A 17549-nucleotide genomic window follows, 5' to 3' on the forward strand; every position below is an offset into this window, starting at 1 on the left:
CTCATCCTCTCCTGTCTTATTAAAAGACACTAACTACACCAGACCTGTTTTGACAATTAAGACAAACAATTACATCTGATTAAAATGCGAAGAGATCCTGAGCTGTTGGAGGTGAGGAGAGTACATAGTGTGACCTGATCTTTCCTTTAAGAATATTTTGTTTCATCATAAAGCACACTTCTCCAAAGAGGTTCCTGGAGGAGAAATCCAAGAGTCTGACTGTGTCCTGTGGGAACCTGTGTAACTTTGGCTTCAGTCCTTGGATCTGTCTTTTGCAGCTACTTCAGGTCCCAAAGGAGGAAGAGAGTGCTGGAGGCAGCATCACTTGGCCAAAGCCCCCATGGGGTCCCAGGCTGGCAGGACAATGGGCTCCTGCTCTAACACGGCTAGCACCTCTTCAGGGACATGCTTCCTGTCCACCACCACTTCGTAGACATATTCAGAGAACCACTCATCTGTCATGCACAGGTAACCTGGAGAAAAGAACAGAAGCCTCGTGAATGCAAAGGGCAAGGGGCAAAGGGCAGGAACCCTACTGGCACTATAAAAAAGTGTCTTACAAAACTTGTATTTGCACATGTTTTTCAGCTTTCCCATCTATATAACCTCACTTAATCTAAGTCTTACTAACAATTCTGTGAAGCAGACATGACGGGCATGCCTATACTTTTATCAATAAGAAAACTGGGTGACATTCCAGAGTAAGTAAATGACAGGCTCCAGTCATGCAGGTAAGGTTCAGACCTGGGCCTCAGATCAAAGACGTTACCATATCTGGTGCTATTGCACTGGCCAGGCTGTCTGGGCTGAAGATGAGCACATGGCCCCAGAAGACAGGTGGAGACGCTTCGTGTTCATATAGCCCACACCAAGGGGATTAATCTCTAGGATCAGAAGGGCAAGCACACTAGTTCCATTCTTACCCTCCCCACCCTCTCAGCATTACCGGCTCATCTCCTACCTTCCTCCCTACTGTAAATTCCTACAACCAGTTAATAAGCTGCCAGGGGAAACCTGGGGCCAGATTAGCCACTTATTTGCAGATGATAACACATATGCAAGTTACACAGTCTTTACTTTCCTAGTGGGAAATCTGTGGTGAAGTTCAGGCAGCACTGGAAGGCCTTCCTCAGCAAGTCCCTGGGGTTTCTGGATCTCTTTAGTGGGGAGGGCTGTAGAGAGGCACAGTTGTACAAGCGCCCCAGGTTGAAAGTGCAGGTGGGACAAAACATGGTGTCACCAATCTATCCATCTTAGAAGCCTGCCTTTTCCCATTAGGAAGAATAACCCTGTATCTCAGGCTCCACTAGGACAAAACAAATTCCCCTTCAGGAACATACATCCAACAAATCTAAACAGGCAGGGGGAAATGCTTGGGAAATGCTTCGCTTGAGCCACAGATGATATAAAGAGCAAAATTAAAATGTGAGACTAAAGTGTGTGTATTTAAAACAAGAACTGGGGATCCCTGGGTGGCGCAGCGGTTTGGCGCCTGCCTTTGGCCCAGGGCGCGATCCTGGAGACCCGGGATCGAATCCCATATCAGGCTCCCGATGCATGGAGCCTGCTTCTCCCTCTGCCTCTCTCTCTCTCTCTCTCTCTCTCTCTGTGACTATCATAAGTAAATAAATAAAAAAATTAAAAAAAAATAAAAATAAAATAAAACAAGAACTGGTCAAGGAGAGAGCACAGAGCACAAAAATGTGAATCTACATAGAGGTACTGTGTGCACCTACACATCCAAGGACTCAGGGGCACTAGCAGTTATCATCATCATCATCACCTATCTTACTGTATTTGGCACCTGTTCTGTACCTGACACTTGAGCCATTTTTCTCTCAAACTGTTTGTACAAATCTGTATCTGTGCTATATAGTTTCTCACTACATAGGACCAAAAGAAAGGAAGAAGATATAGGTATTTCTCCCAAGGTAGTCCTCTAGTGCAGTAGTTCTCAAACTTCTAGGTCCCTGAATCCAAATGACACACTCTTAAAAATTACTGAGGACCCCCAAAAATGGTTTATGTAGGCAACAGCTACTGATATTTACCATATTAGAAATTAAAACAAAAGTTAAAAATACTAATTCATAAGAATGAAAAAAACATGAATATAAATAATATATTTTTAGGAAAAAATCATTATATTCTCCAAAACAAAATAAACTTTAGTTAGAAAAGTGGCTTTGTTTTCCAATTTAATGTCTGGCTTCACAGAAGACAGGTGAATTCTTTTATCTGCTTCTGTCTTCAATCTGTTGCAATCTGTTCTCTGGCTGAAGTAGAGGAAGCAAAGTCTGGCCTCACACAGATATGTTGTTGAAGGAAGACCTTGCAACCCTCCTAAGAGGGCCCTAGGGACCTGCACACTTTGACAACTGCTGCTTTACAGGCCAGACCGATTTAAGTACTTAAAATACAACAGGATGGCAAATCTAATTGTGTAAGCTAAATGGTGTAACAGGGGACATTATTTAACATGAAAACACAACTGTTTTGGTCAGGTGACCCGTACCCACTTCCCCTCTTCTCCTCTGACAGAAGCCAAAGACAGCTCCCCGTGATGTGGCACGGGATGTCTATCATCACCAGAAAATGCCCTGGCAAAGTGCTTATGGGCTCCCTCCAGGACGGGTAAAGGAAGGCATATTTGTCCATGATGCCAGCCTCCTGATCCAAAGCTCCTTTTCTCAACGGAAGGTCCTGACAAGGGAACACAGGTCCGTGTTGCAGCCTGGGCGGCTTCTGGCTCCTGGCTTGATTATAGACTCCCAAGTCCCTGGCTTTCCTTCTGTCAGTCAGTCGAGGACCTGGCTGCACTATCACCTATACTGCTACCAAGTTCTATCGACGGACAGACAACTCTGTCTACTGAAGAGCTAACTAGTACCATTTCCTGCTGCATCCTAAGTAACTGCTTCCTGAGAAATTCATTATCTGCCTTCCCCAAAAGGGGCTTTCAGGACAGGAAACCAGACTCCTAAACACCATGCCATTTGAGACAATAGTCATCCTTCCCCTTAACATAACGCAGGCTAAATAAATCCCTGGAGTAGCTCTGGGCAGTGAGGCAGGTGAAGGACAGAGGCAGATTCATGTAATAAAGTTCTGTGTCCTTATGACAATACTATCATCACACAATCAAATGAGTCTTCAAAGAATGCACAGAGAAAATGGACAATAAATACATGTACACTATCTTGTTCCAAAAGCAGATTAGATTAAGTCCTCACAAATTAAAGCTCCTATCAATTGCAATCCACCCTCGCAGTGTCCCTACCCAGAGGACCTGCCTTGATTAGTCTCTCTTTTCAGGATATGAGTTCTTTGGGGGCCCAGAAAAACCTCACGCTCTAGGTGGCTGCCAGGTAATTGCACCCTGAGCAGATAATGAACTTGGGGCTGCTGTAACTGTTGTATACTGTGTGTCTTGGGAGTTTCAGATTAAGATCAGTATGTCTGAAACCCAAGCAAGCACTGCGTAGGGGAGCAGCAAAATACCCATTCAGACAGGGTGTTTGGGTTTTTTTGGCTTTTTTTTTTTTTTCCCCCCTAGGCAGGTTTAAAGGTTAAAATTTTGATTTGAAGAAAGTTGCAGCTTCTAGCCTGTAAGCACTGTGGCCACTAGGAACATGCATTCCCCAGGGAAAAAGGAAAAGAAAAATCTGCAACCAGGATCCCAGGGTTATATTTAGGGAAACAGATAAATGGATAAAGAAATTCAGCTTTAGGAAATAGGTGAAATTACAGTTTGCTTAAGCTTTAAAGTGTTATTTACATACAATGAGAAAGAAATAAGTGAACAGTCCCTTATAAAACTGCCAATGTTTCTGTATTTGTTAAGAGAAAGGGTAGTGTTGGTCTGTAAAGGGAACAACAGTGTTTGTCGATACAGTTCTAGACTGATTAGGCCAAATTCACTCAGAAACAGAATAGTTTTGAAAAGGTTAGTGTAAAAAAAAAAAAAGAAAAGAAAAGGTTAGTGTAAGGGAAAGAAGATCTTTACCTGAGAAGAGTTTTCTGAAATTCTACCAGAGATCTTACATTTCAACCTTTCAGACTTGATTAAAGTGATAAATATATTATCAGTTATGAATTAGATGTATTTTTTGCTATCTTCTATGAGGTACTTTGCCTCACTAACACATGATTTGGGGTTGATGTGGTGTTTGGGGGGGGGGGGGACTGTTTTTGAAAAAGGTGTGACAAAATCAAGTTTCTGTTCTGCTCTGATGGATGTGTCTGGCAGAAGGGACCTAAGGAGGTTGGACTCTCATGGCTTCATTAAGTCACTGCCAATCTTTCATCTGATGGTGATAATTCAACGTTGAAGAAAGCCTCCAAGAAAGGAAAACAAAAACCTCACTGGCATTTGTCTCATATTTCCAACTTCCTAATAAATAGTTTGAAACTGGACAGCCCGGGTGGCTCAGCGGTTTAGCGCCGCCTTTTGCCCAGGGCCTGATCCTGGAGACCCGGTTTCGAGTCCCACATCGGGCTCCCTGCATGGAGCCTGCTCCTCCCTCTGCCTGTGTCTCTGCCTCTCTCTTTGTGTGTCTCTCATGAAAAAGTAAATAAAATCTTAAAAAAAAAATTTAAAAAATAGTTTGAAACTACTTCACGGAACATTAGCTTAAAATGAAATTAAACTTAAAATGAAAAAAAAAAAAAATAAACTTAAAATGAAGTTGCAAAGACCATGTAACAACATGGAAAATATTTAAGCAATGAGAGTAAACTATATAAAAACGATATATCTAATATAATTAAAACCATGTTACAAATCCAGGTACACAGGTGAAGAAACCTTACAAAAAATAACAAATTGGTAATTTTATACAACGGGTTAGGTGATTTTCTCCTCAAAACTTCTGAATTAAGTCTTACATTGGTTTTTGACTCCCAAACCTAAAGATTACCCAAACAACGCTTATTAAAGAGATTTTGTAAACATGGGAAGAGGAGGAAGATGAAAAGGAAGAAAATGAGCAAGAGGTGGTTGAGGAGCAGAAGAGAGATATAAATTTAAGAACTGCCTACAATCTCACCATCTTGAGATAAGCCGTGTTCAGATTTTACATACAGTCTTTGATAAAGTTTCGGTGTGTGTAGATTCTATACATTTAATAAAAACAAGACATCACATATACTTTTTTATTACAAAGTACCACACAGGCTGGTTTCCACTTCATCTCTTTCCATATTAATTTAAAGAATACAACTATTTACATCATAATTTTTAAGTGCTGAATTTGGATGAGTAAACCAATGAATTTTAACCCATCCCCTACTGATGAAGTCTGACTTGTTTTTTCATGCTATAAATATTTTTGCAATTAAATCTTTGTACATATCCTTAATTATCTATTTAATTTTCTTAAATCTTCATCAATATTTGGTATCTATAATTACAAACAAATTGGTCTTTTTGGGTCCAATTTAAGCCTTTCTGTGTTTGTGTATTTACTTGTATTTATAGTTTTCTTTTGCAAACTTCCCATCTGGGGCCTCTGCCTATTTTTACCTGGTGTATTTCCCTTTTTCACAGGGATCGGTAATAACATGTCATATATTAATACATTAGCATGGCTGCACACATTTTTTTCTTGTCATGTCATTTTCCTTCTAATGTAGTCTGTGATGCTTTCTAGCCCACTCCACGTTTTTATTTTTATGAAGCCAAATTTATCAATCTTTTCTCCTTTACAGTTTTAACTTTGGTGCTATGCTTAATGAACATGTTTCTGCTATTATAATGAAAAATACGAGAAAAAGGTAGGTTAAGTGGTAGGAAAATATTAGAAGCATAGTCTAAATGAAAACCCATCACTCACTATGGCCTTGGCACAGTCTAGTCTCCAAGTATGAACATACATAATTTCTACAGATAAGTGATGATAATCTGTCAACCACTTCTGTTAGGTGCCCATTGTGTAAAGCAGCCTTAATATCTTTTATTTCTATAGGGTATGCTGTTAATGTGCAAAATGACACAATCCCTATGAAATGGAATTTGGCAATATCTACAAAAGTTCCAAATGCATTTACCCACCTTCACTAATGCCATTTCAAGGACCTTATCCCACAGACATACAATAGTTGCACAAATACTTTATGTATTTATGCACAATAATTAATACTCATTTAGCACTTACCATATGCTAGGCACTGCTCTAAGTATCATATATATATTAACTTACTGCAATATTGTTTGTAACAGCAAAAGACTGGAAACACCCCAAGTTCCATTAGTAAGGGAACTGGTTGAATAAACTATGGTACATCCAGACAATGGAAAATAACCAAGCTGTCCCGTTACGGAAACATACTGATATTGAAATGCCTCCAAGACATGCTGTTTAGTGAAGTGAGAGCAAGAGCAGGGTAATATGGTGTGTTACCTTTGATGCACTAAAACATGCTAAAAACATGAAACAGAAACTAAGAGAAATTGGTAACCTGAAAGAGGGGAAGGGGAAGAGAGTAGAGAGTGACAGGGAAATAAGATTTCCCTTGATATGCTTTCTTGTAATTTGATTTTAGAGCAGTGTGATTTTATTATTTATTAAAAGAATTACACTCTAGAAAGCAAACAAAAGCATAGACATAAATCTTTAGGGAGTTTCATTTCACAATGCAATTTCACATCCACTATCCTTTTTTTGTTTGTTTTTTAAGATTTTATTTATTCATGAGAGACACAGAGAGTGAGAGAGGCAGAGACACAGGCAGAGGGAGAAGCAGGCTCCATGCAGGAAGCCCGATGTGGGACTCGATCCCGGGACTCCAGGATCACAGCCCTGGGCCGAAGGCAGGCACTAAACTGCTAAGCCACCCAAGGATCCCAACACATTCACTATCCTTGTTTTGGTTTTAATCCTAAACAACACTACAAGGCAGAAAGGGTTGGTATGAATTGTCTAAAGTCATATAGCCAGTAAGTAAAGCCCGTATGCACACCTGGGCTTCAATATCAGAGTGTCTGCCATGGGGCTCAGCTTCCTCCTAGAGAGAGCTTAGAGACTTGGTAGTTATGGCTGAAGCAACAAGTAACAGCACGTAATCTAGTTCAGGTACCTGCTTGGTACCAACTCCACCTGCTCACACATTCACATCAATAGCCATGTCATGGCCCAGTTTTTGCTTATGAGGTATTCTGTATCTTTAAATCAAAGAGATGCCATATGATCTGGATGCATGTATTTAGAAGACAGAGAACAGGGTGGGCTGGATGTTAAAAAAGAGAAAAGGAACCAATTATGAGACAGACATTGGACAGTGATCTGTAAAGAGGCTTCTCTTCCCTCGAGTAAACACAGAAGTCTGGCTATATGGTGGGAACACATTCCTGAAATCTTTCAATAATAGAAGGGACACTCTTCTAGCTTGGTATTACCTATGACTTTTTTTTTTTTTCCCCAAAAAAAACCCAACAACAACAACAACAACAACAAAAGCTAGAGAATTTACAGAGTGAAAAATATGGTAGGGAAAGAGGGCTGTTTTGGTTTATGGGTTGTATTTTTTAAAACCATCAAATCACAACCAAGTTCAAGTAACAGAAGCATCAAATCACAACCAAGTTCAATTAACAGAAGTTCAATTATTCAATTAATAAAGAGGAAGAGTCCTCTGCTAAGGAGTCCAGAAGGATCCCACCCACCTCTGCACTGAGGAGAGAAGGCAACGTACCAACCAGTCAGATTTCTCCTTCCCCTGGACCAGTAAGCACTATCCAGAACACACACAATTCTGCCAGATTTCTAATGATGGACATGAGAGCAAAGTACAGATTTAGGTGTCATCCAAGGGTTCTACTGTCCACTGAAACTCAAAGACTTCTCTTTGACCCCAAAACTGTCACTACTCCTGCTGCAGGTAAAGCTTGCTTTTTGATATCCTCAAAAGCTCACACTTTCTTGGCCTCATTCCTCAGACTTACCTGACGCATGCTCCACATGCCAAGGGCTACTGGCCTCCCACTTCCTTTCCAAAAAAATTTTTCTTAAAATTCCACTCACCCTTGAAGACTCACTAAGGGGCCTTCACAGTTCTAACCACTCACCATCTACCTTGCAATTTATCCCTCATTTTGCACTTATTTTTGTGTTTGTTTTACTTATTCTTTTTTTTTTTTTTTAAGATTTTATTTATTCATTCATCCAAGACACACAGAAAGAGAGAGGCAGAGACACAGGCAGAGGGAGAAGCAGGCTTCACGCAGGAAGCCCGACATGGGACTCAATCCCGGGTCTCCAGGATCACGACCTCAACCGAAGGTGGCGCTAAACCGTTGAGCCACCCGGGCTGCCCCTACTTATTTGTTCTTATAATAAATTACAAACACTATATATGGAGCAAGATTTACAACCTCAACTGTCCCAGCTCCAATCCTCCTGTCCCCTCCCTGTACCTAGCATTTGGAGGGATTAGTACGGCTGTTGGCTGATGTGGTAGATATAGGACAGTTGGGCTTCCATTCCCATCCCTCCTAAAGTTTCTAAAAACTGCCCAAAAGCCTTTTCCCTTGACTCATTTTCTGACTGCTCTGCTGTAGCACTATTCAGCACCAAGTTCTCCTTGACACCTTGCAGTTCCTTGACTTCTCGAAAAGCCCCCACCTTGGCTTCAGAGTCTTCCTATTGTCTCCCTATTGAGAGGGCTCTCTGCAGTTATCCCTTTCTCTGTCATTTGCCTTCTTGGAAAAATCATCTCTTCACTTCCCTTTCTGGGCCCACTGACCCTGTATCTTACAGTCTGAGGAGCACACCATGAATGCCACTTCTGTCCCATCACAGCCCTCTTCAAACCCCTTTCCTGTGTCCCTGGTGAATATCAGTTCCTCGGAGGGTCAGACATTCATTCCACCATAGTCTGTGCATGGTTCCCTGCATCCCATCAATAAATGTGAGGTGATGCTATTGCTAATGGTTTTTCCTCAGCACTAGGTTTATTCATCCCCACTGCTTTCTCTCACGAAACTAAGCCCACGTGATGAGCCATCCATCTGGTAAACTGGTGATGTAGTGCAATGGTCACACTATGATCCTGAATTCTTAGAGATCTGAAACTGGGGAAGCATGGGCAAGTTAAACAGCCCTCCTCTAGAAGAGAATATTTAAGGGGCCTTCTTGTTCTGCCTTCATTTGTCCAAAGGTAACATTAACCACAATAATAACGACAGCTAATATTTTTGAGCACTCCTTATATGCCTGCCACAATTCTCACAACAACCTTATGAGGGGGGTACAATTATTATCCCTATTTTACAGATAAGAAACGTACAGTATAAGTAGGTTAAATACCATGACCAAGGTCAGACCGCCAACAGGTGGGATTGCCAGGCCCAGGTGGTCTGGCTCCAGATCCTATGTTTCTTCACCTTTATCCTTCTCAAATCAATGCAAATACACCTTGGAGATGATCAGGTGAAAACAGTAGATCCTCTCTACAGGAGAAAGCAAATACATGCACAAAACTCTATGTTGAATGTGAGGAGATTTATCCCTAAAGCAGAGGCCTGTTACAGGTCAAAAGGAGCTATTGTGCCATTGTTTGTCCCCTCTCACAAATGGTAGCTCTTTCCTAGTCACACACTTTGATAAGGAAGAAGCAATCTGAGAACGCACACTCCCTCTGTTCCACATACATGTACTGTTTTTTTAGCCCGATTCATGCAGGCTCTCTGGTTAATAAAGATGGAAGAAAGAACTCTGATACTCCTATTTGGTAACAGCAGCACTTTTCCCAAGCTGGTAGAGACATGAAAACCCTGAGGCAACACAACAAATTTGTACCTTGCCCCTTTCCAGAAAGTTAGAAGCCTCTGCTTTTAGCTTGTATAATTTTCTCTTATTTCAGTATATTTAGCTCAATATTGCCTGTAATTTACGTAACTTGTACAAAACTGAATCTCAAACAGATCTGCATATACTACATTATCTTTTATAGGTAATATACATTTTTAGGGAAGCTGTCTTTGTCAAATTAAGAAATCTGAATCCCGGGGCACCTGGATAGCTCAGTTGGTTAAGCGATCAACTCTTGGTTTCAGCTTAGGTCATGATCTCATGGGTTGTGGCATTAAACTTTGGGATGGGCTTGAGGAGTATGCCTGAGAGTCTCTCCCTCTGCCTCTCCCCCAACTTGCATGTGCAAACTCACTCTCTGGAGAACAATCTTTTTTCTTTTATTTATTTATTTTTTTACAAATTATTTATTTATTCACGAAAAACACAGAGAGAGAGGCAGAGACATAGGCAGAGGGAGAAGCAGGCTCCCCAGAGGGAGCCTGATGTGGGACTCGATCCCAGGAACCCAGGATCATGCCTTGAGCTAAAGGGAGATGCTAAACCACTGAGCCACACAACCATGCTCCTATCCTGAGTTACTCTACCTCCATGCCATGAGGAAAAATAAATACAAATGCATCAACAAATTTTGAGTTCTTATAAAGATGCTATGAACTATATATACTGAGTACCTCTGAGAAAAATATGGAATACTCCTTAAACTCTTCAGAGTTACATACATATGTATGCAGCATACAGTTTGAAATATGCACTCATATATTATTTCATTTGATGGCTATAAACAAACTGTAGGACGTCATAAAGAAATAGAAATTATCCATGTTACTGATAGAGAAATGTGAAACTATACAAAGTTAAGTTATTGTCCAGGATCTATAATCAAGAAAGTAGTAACTGTCTCTTTCGGTTTCACGATAAACATTAGATGAAGGATATGATTTTTTTGCCTAGATTTGGACATACTATCTCCAAAATCATATGGTATAGTTTGGCTGGTGAGGCTAGTTTTCAGGAAGCAGCAGAAGTCCAGATATAACCTGAATCAGCCAAATAAATTTCTTTCCAGATAAATCTCTAATATAATATGACAACATCTCTTTGATGGAAATCAAGACATTCTCTTTTAGAAAGAAGCCTGGAAATGTCACTAAAATGAAGTCAGGAACAGAGAGGCTACTTGTAAGAAAAGATGAAGAATATGGGTTAAAAACAATTGTAAAGATTTATTTATTTATTTGACACAGAAATAGAGACAGTGCGTGCACACGCATGCACACACACAAACAGCGGGAGCGGCAGGAAGAGGGAGAGGGAGAAGCAGACTCTCAGCTGAGCAGGGAGCCTGACCTGGGGCTTAACCCCAAGACCCTGGGATCATGACCTGAGCTGAAGGGAGACACTTAACTAACCCACCCAGACGCCCCTTAAAAAAATGTTAGATGTTCATCTGAAAGGTACAAAAGCAATTTGAAAAATGAAAAACTAATTTTGGTTCAAAATAAAAACTAGGAGAGACAAAATTTTTAAAAGAAATATTTTCAGGATGCCTGAGTGGCTCAGCAGTTGAGCATCTGCCTTCAGCTTGGGGCATGATCGTGGAGTCCTGAGATCGAGTCCCACATCAGGCTCCCTGTGGGGAGCCTGCTTCTCCCTCCGCCTGTGTTTCTGCCTCTCTGTGTTTCTCATGAATAAATAAATAAAATCTTAAAAATAAGTAAGTAAAATATTTTCTGGGGCACCTGGCTGGCTCAGTTGGTACAACATGTGACTCTTGATCTTGGGGTTGTGAGTTCAAACCCCTTGCTGGGTATACAGATTACTTAAAAAAAAAAAAATCTTAAAGAAAAAAAAGAAATATTTTCTTTTCTACAGTGAAAAGATTTAGAAAATAATATTCTCCCTATCCTCACTCAATGGTTGTATTATGTAGCATATTAAGAAACCAGACTAAATGAACATTGAGAACTTTGCTATGATAATTCCATGTTCAGAATTCTGCTGTATCAGACTTTAAAACTAGAATACATCTCATGATTAAGTGAATCAACCATAAAGAAGTTCTATAATGACACTGGTTCACTAGGAAGACCATTCAAGAATTCAATTTATTGACTATCAGAAACACTTTATTACATGCATGCCAGAATTTGATAGTTATTGAAGTTGGGTGACAGGCACATGGGAGGTTCCTTAATACTATTCTGTTTACTTTATATATACTTGAAATTATGCATGATAATAAGGTAAAAAAATATAAAGCAGCATGGACACAATAATTCTGGGAAGTTATAGGTGGTTAAAGTTTTTTACTTGCCCAACGCACAATGTGTTGTTGTATTTCAACATAAACCTTCACAAGATATCCCATCCCTCCCTACTCATTCAGATCCGTAGCCATAATGGTGCTCCTCGGGCCCCTTCCCCTGGCATGGCACATTTACATGATGTCTCCAGATCCTTTATACTTTTATATGTCCCCCAACCACTAGTTTCTGATCACCAAAGATCATGAACTGATTTGTTGTTTCCATGAGTAGACCACATGCTGTTAGGACAGAGAAACTGAGAGGAAGCAAAGTTTAGTGGTTAAAAAAACAGGCTCTTGGCATCAGACTGTCTGGATTATAATTCTGGCTCCATCACTTATTAGCTAGATGACCTGCAGCTTATTTTGGTTTACAGTATACTCTTTTCAAGTGACTTACTAACTGAGAGAAGCACTAAAGGCTATTCTATTTTTAAATTCTTAAATGTTTTACCAAACTATTTTACTCTAACAAATAAGCCTACTGACTTTTCAAAATGAAAGACAATGTAACAAGTCCCAAGGTCTCTTCCTCATCCAGTTGTGAAATCAATTTTTTTTAAGATTCTAATTTTTAAAGTAATCTTTATATCTAATGTGGGGCTTGAACTCACAACCCAAGATCAAGAGTCAGATGCTTTAATGACTGAGCCCCTCCATTTTGTTGTGATCCATTAATGTACAAAATGCACAGCCAAGTATTTTAAGAAGCAAGTGAAAGAAGAAAGCCATGTTGGTAAAACAACATGTTAGACATGTGGTCCAATTTCAGTTCAGCTAAGAATGCTGGACTTCACCAAAAGGAAGTAACCCAAGGGGCCCAGTATGACCAGAATTAATTTCTCCTTTTACATCTCTTGGGGTCAGAAGGTACTTTTGTCCATTTTGGTAAACAGGTTATTCGATTTACTTCATCATCTCTGGCAAGAAAGGCCATGAACATGACCAATGGGGAAGACCAAAGCCAGGAGTGGGCAAAGGGCAACGGCAGCACGCCTAATTATCTCTGCTGTGTTTATATCTACACTGCTTTTTCAGAAACCATCAATCTTAACAGGCAGAAATAGAATAGAAACAAACGGTTAACAATGTTATCTACAGAAACAATCCCAGCAATGCTGCTTAAGATTGTTTTGTCTCCTGAGAGAGCACAGAGGTTCTGCCTCACATATGCTGGTCAATGCCCACCAGGATGACAGACAGGAGGGCCTTGCTGGGATGAATGTGTATCACCAGCATAATAACATACTACACATACTCTCCTAAGGTCAGGCCAAGTGTGCTAATTAATAAGTTAGATACGGTTTTCTTTCTTTCCTTACTGTTAAGTAAAAAGTAACATTGCTAAGGGGGGCCTGGGTGGCTCAGTTAAGCCACTGACTCTTAATTGGCTCAAGTCATGATCTCAGGGTTATGAGATCAAACCCCAAGCCCTGAGTTGGGCTCCATGTTAAGTGTGGAACCTGCTTAAGATTTTCTCTCCCTCTCCCTTTGCCTGCCCTCCCCCCCAAAAAAATTACTAAAAAATACATGAAAATAATTTATTTTGGCTTTGAGAACTACCCCCTACCCCCAATTAGCTCATATCTTTTTGCTCTACTGAAATGCTTTGCTCAGTTATTCAAGAACAACAAAAAAGTTAGTTTAATCTTCATTAGATAGTTGAAGATTTCACCAAGAAGGATTACAGGCAGATTATAGGGTGAATAAGACCTCAGCTCTCTCAATATAATGGAATTACTAAATTAGCAAAAATAAAATTTTTATTTAGTAGTAAAGGGGTACAGTTGATTGGGGAAAAAGAAATAACAAAGTGGCCCAGAATCTTCTTTAAGAGTAGGTATTTAGGGGCACATCTTGGTGGTGCAGGCCATTAAGCATCCAACTCTTGGTTTTGGCAGGGGTTGTGATCTTGGGATCGAGCCCCGAGTTGGCTCTCAAGCTGGCAGAGTCTGCTTGGGATTCTCTCTCCCTCTGCCCTTCCCCCTTGCTCTCTTGCTCTTTCTCATAAATAAATAAATAAATAAATGGTATTTAGGTTCAAAGTAATAAACAGTATTTAGGTTCAAAGTAAGTTCAATAACTTACACTGCAAACAGAACATTTGCCTGACTTAACAAGTGTTTATTCTATCTTAAATGGATATAACTGTGTAGTGTAAAACCTGAGAATTGTTTTTCTTTCTTTTTTTTTGTAATGCAAGGGCCTGACTTAAGCTTTGATTGCTAAGACATCCACTGCAGAGATGGCTATCTCAAATAAACACACTGCCAGCCACATGACTACATAAAGAGCCAGGCCACCTCCTTCCACTGAGGCTCCTTTGTTTTGGAGATCCTAGTTGATTTTGGTAACTGACCATTTAGGCCACTTGCTTCTTCTCTTCCCACACTTTAAGTTCCTGCTCTTATGTTTTAAATTCACCAATAAACAGTGAGCCCACGAAACCCGTCTCCCACCCTCAACTCCCATTAAAAGATAACTCCAGGCATGTGCATGCTCTCTGTCTACCTATAACACTGATGTGTTGGCTCCAGGTGAGCTGTGTAATTTCCAGGTTCTGTAAGCAATAAACCTTTATTTTTTCAAAATTTCCTGATGGTTATTGCTGAAGGGCATCTTGCAAACAAATAAAAACCACAAGGACTGATCAAGCCACAACATTGGTTATTGGCAGGCTGAGACTAACAAAAAACATACTACTAATCTATAAACCGAGTGACTGTTACAGATGGAAAAAATATCATAGAAGCAAGCCAAAAGATCCAGGCTCATCTAAACCATAACTTTAGTCCATTTCCTAAGCATTAACCTTTATGATAACAAACCCAATTACAGGGACCAAATTAGACCAAAAATGAAACAGAAGCTACAGAAGTGCATATGAAGCAATATCTTATGTTTTAAAATGTTACAAATATTGGGACGCCTAGGTGGCTCAGTGGTTGAGCACCTGCCTTCAGCCCAGGGTGTGATCCTGGGGTCCCGGGATCGAGTCCCACATCAGGCTCCCTGCATGGAGCCTGCTTCTCTCTCTGCCTGTGTCTCTGCCTCTCTCTGTGTGTCTCTCGTGAATAAATACAAATCTTTAATAAAATAAAATAATAAAATAAAATATTACAAATATCAAATCCTTCCAATTCAAGGCAAGCTATCCCTTTGCATTCATTTCTTTACTACCAATTTGCAGATGTAACTATATCATGAGTTATCTTAATCTTTCTGCTAGGTTTGTTAAGCTTTCTAACCTTTTCCACCTGATCCCAATGTGTATTTGTCTTAAAACTCATCATATAAGGAATCGCTAATTTTAAAAAATACCTTACTTTAAGTCATAATATAACAAGCACCATATAACCATAAAACAATCGCAGAAATCACAGAAGTACACCCAACTGCTGATGAACAGAAATGCACGAATAGCACTTGTATTTGTTTACACAGAAACACTGAGCTGCTGAGTTTCACAGCAGATCCCAAGGATGGTCAGCCAAAATTCACAAGGATCACATCACGGGGAGATGAAAAGACTGGGAATGACAAATTATATGGCTTTCAGGTTTTGGCCTGTGCTGCTGAATCACAGCATACTCAAGTTCAAAGCTCAATTTCTAAAATAGCAGTTTTCAAATAAAAATGACTGATGTCCCATGTGTTCACCCCCAAACCTCTGCACTCCTCCTCTTCTACCTCTTACCATTGGAAATACTAAAAAACACAACTGGGAAACCACTATCTAAACAGGTAACAAAGAGTTGCTGAGATCTCTATTTTCTTTTTCTTTTTTAGTAAGGAAATTTCTGGCTGATTCTTGATTGGTGGGATGTATAATGAAGTTTGATTCCAAACGTTTGGGTATCTCACTCAATTTCCTACCTATTTCTTCTCAGTCTTCTAGCTAGTCTAGTAAGCTGTGGTTATTGCATTTTTCCTAGTCAGAATCCACTGGCTAAATGTTAAGAATATGGACTCTAGGAAAGAGCTGCTACAAAATACCACCAACACAAGTGAATATACACGCTCACTTGCATAATACTCTATGGTGGTTGCCACTTTGGGTTAGAAACTGTAAAACTTAAAGCATAAAAACACCTTGCAGCTCCCAGGTGACTCAGTCAGTCAAACATCTGCCTTCGGTTGAGGTCATGATCCCGGAATCCCAGAATCAAGTCCCACATCAGGCTCCCTGCTTAGTGGGGAGTTTGCCTTTCCTGTCCCTTGGCCCCTCCCTCTGCTCCTTCTCTCTCTCTCTCTTTCTCTCTCGTGCACGCACAAATACATAAAATCTTTTTTAAAAAAACCAACAATACAAAAAAAAAAAAAAAAACCTTAAAAGGCTTTTATCTAAACTATGAAAAACTGTCTTGAAAAGTAGGGTCTCAAAAATTTGCAAGAATATACCCTAAGCTGTTAATTGATGGTGATCTCTGGGTGATAGGATTACTTTAAATTTTTATTTTCTTCATTTTGCTTATATATGTGTTTTTTTACTTTTCTTTTTTTTTTTTTTAAGATTTTATTTATTTATTCATGATAGTCACACAGAGAGAGAGAGAGAGGCAGAGACACAGGCAGAGGGAGAAGCAGGCTCCATGCAGGGAGCCCGATATGGGATTCGATCCCGGGTCTCCAGGATTGCGCCCTGGGCCAAAGGCAGGCGCCAAACCGCTGCGCCACCCAGGGATTCCTTTTTTACTTTTCTACGACTCATATATCACAACTGTTTGCTTTTAGCCCAATCACTATAATCTCCTTAAGACTTCTGCCTGGGTATTGATTTGTCAGAATAGAATAGTTCTAAATGGTAACCATTAGAAGTCTTTGGACTTCACAACGTCTAAGGAGACTCCAACAAATGCTTAAGGTTTCTTGCCAATCCCATTCTCCCATTCAGAAGGTTCTGACTTTCTAGAGAGTTTGTGCAGTAGATGAAAATACACCAGATGCATTATAGGAAAGCATCCTGGCAAAGGGAATTCAACCTTCTCACTGGTCAAGTGGTTTTGGTACAAAGAGGTTTGGTAGGGTCAGCATGATTTACAATGAAGACCAGCACATACTGGTCTCAGAATCAACTTGGGGGTTTCAGGCATACCATGTCGGTCAGAGATCAAGGGGGCAAACGAGATCCTCAGGTTTTCTGTGCAATAGTCTATGCAATGGATTAATTACTAAAAAAATGCTCTACACCAGAGCAGCTTTTACCCATATCTCTTAGGAGGCAGAGAGTAGTGAAAACTCCAGTCACCCTGAGTTAGCATTGTTAGACTAAGCTCACCTTTGTGGCCATGATCTTCACCCCATGAATTCTCCACTCTCCATTTCACAAATGCACCATCCTGATCATCCTGCAAAAGAGTGGATAACAGTGTATAGTCTGAAACAGATCCCTCCTGCTGAAGTATCATATAGTTTCAGCTCTTCTTCAGCCA

At 40.2% G+C, this 17549-nt stretch overlaps 1 protein-coding gene across 1 annotated transcript in view; it reads right to left on the minus strand.

Annotated features, from left to right (window-relative positions):
• Nucleotides 1–233: 233 nt before the first annotated feature.
• The window catches only part of BLMH (bleomycin hydrolase), a 47497-nt gene continuing 30181 nt past the window's right edge, over nt 234–17549 (minus strand). Inside the window, exons 11-12 of the mRNA XM_038548410.1 lie at nt 17396–17465; nt 234–473 (exon numbers count right to left, since the gene is read on the minus strand). Coding sequence (XP_038404338.1) covers nt 322–473; nt 17396–17465 — 222 coding nt within the window. The 3' untranslated portion in view covers nt 234–321. The remainder of the gene's footprint in view (nt 474–17395; nt 17466–17549) is intronic.

This window comes from Canis lupus, chromosome 9 (assembly GCF_011100685.1).
Source record: "Canis lupus familiaris isolate Mischka breed German Shepherd chromosome 9, alternate assembly UU_Cfam_GSD_1.0, whole genome shotgun sequence".
Classification (NCBI taxonomy): domain Eukaryota; kingdom Metazoa; phylum Chordata; class Mammalia; order Carnivora; family Canidae; genus Canis; species Canis lupus.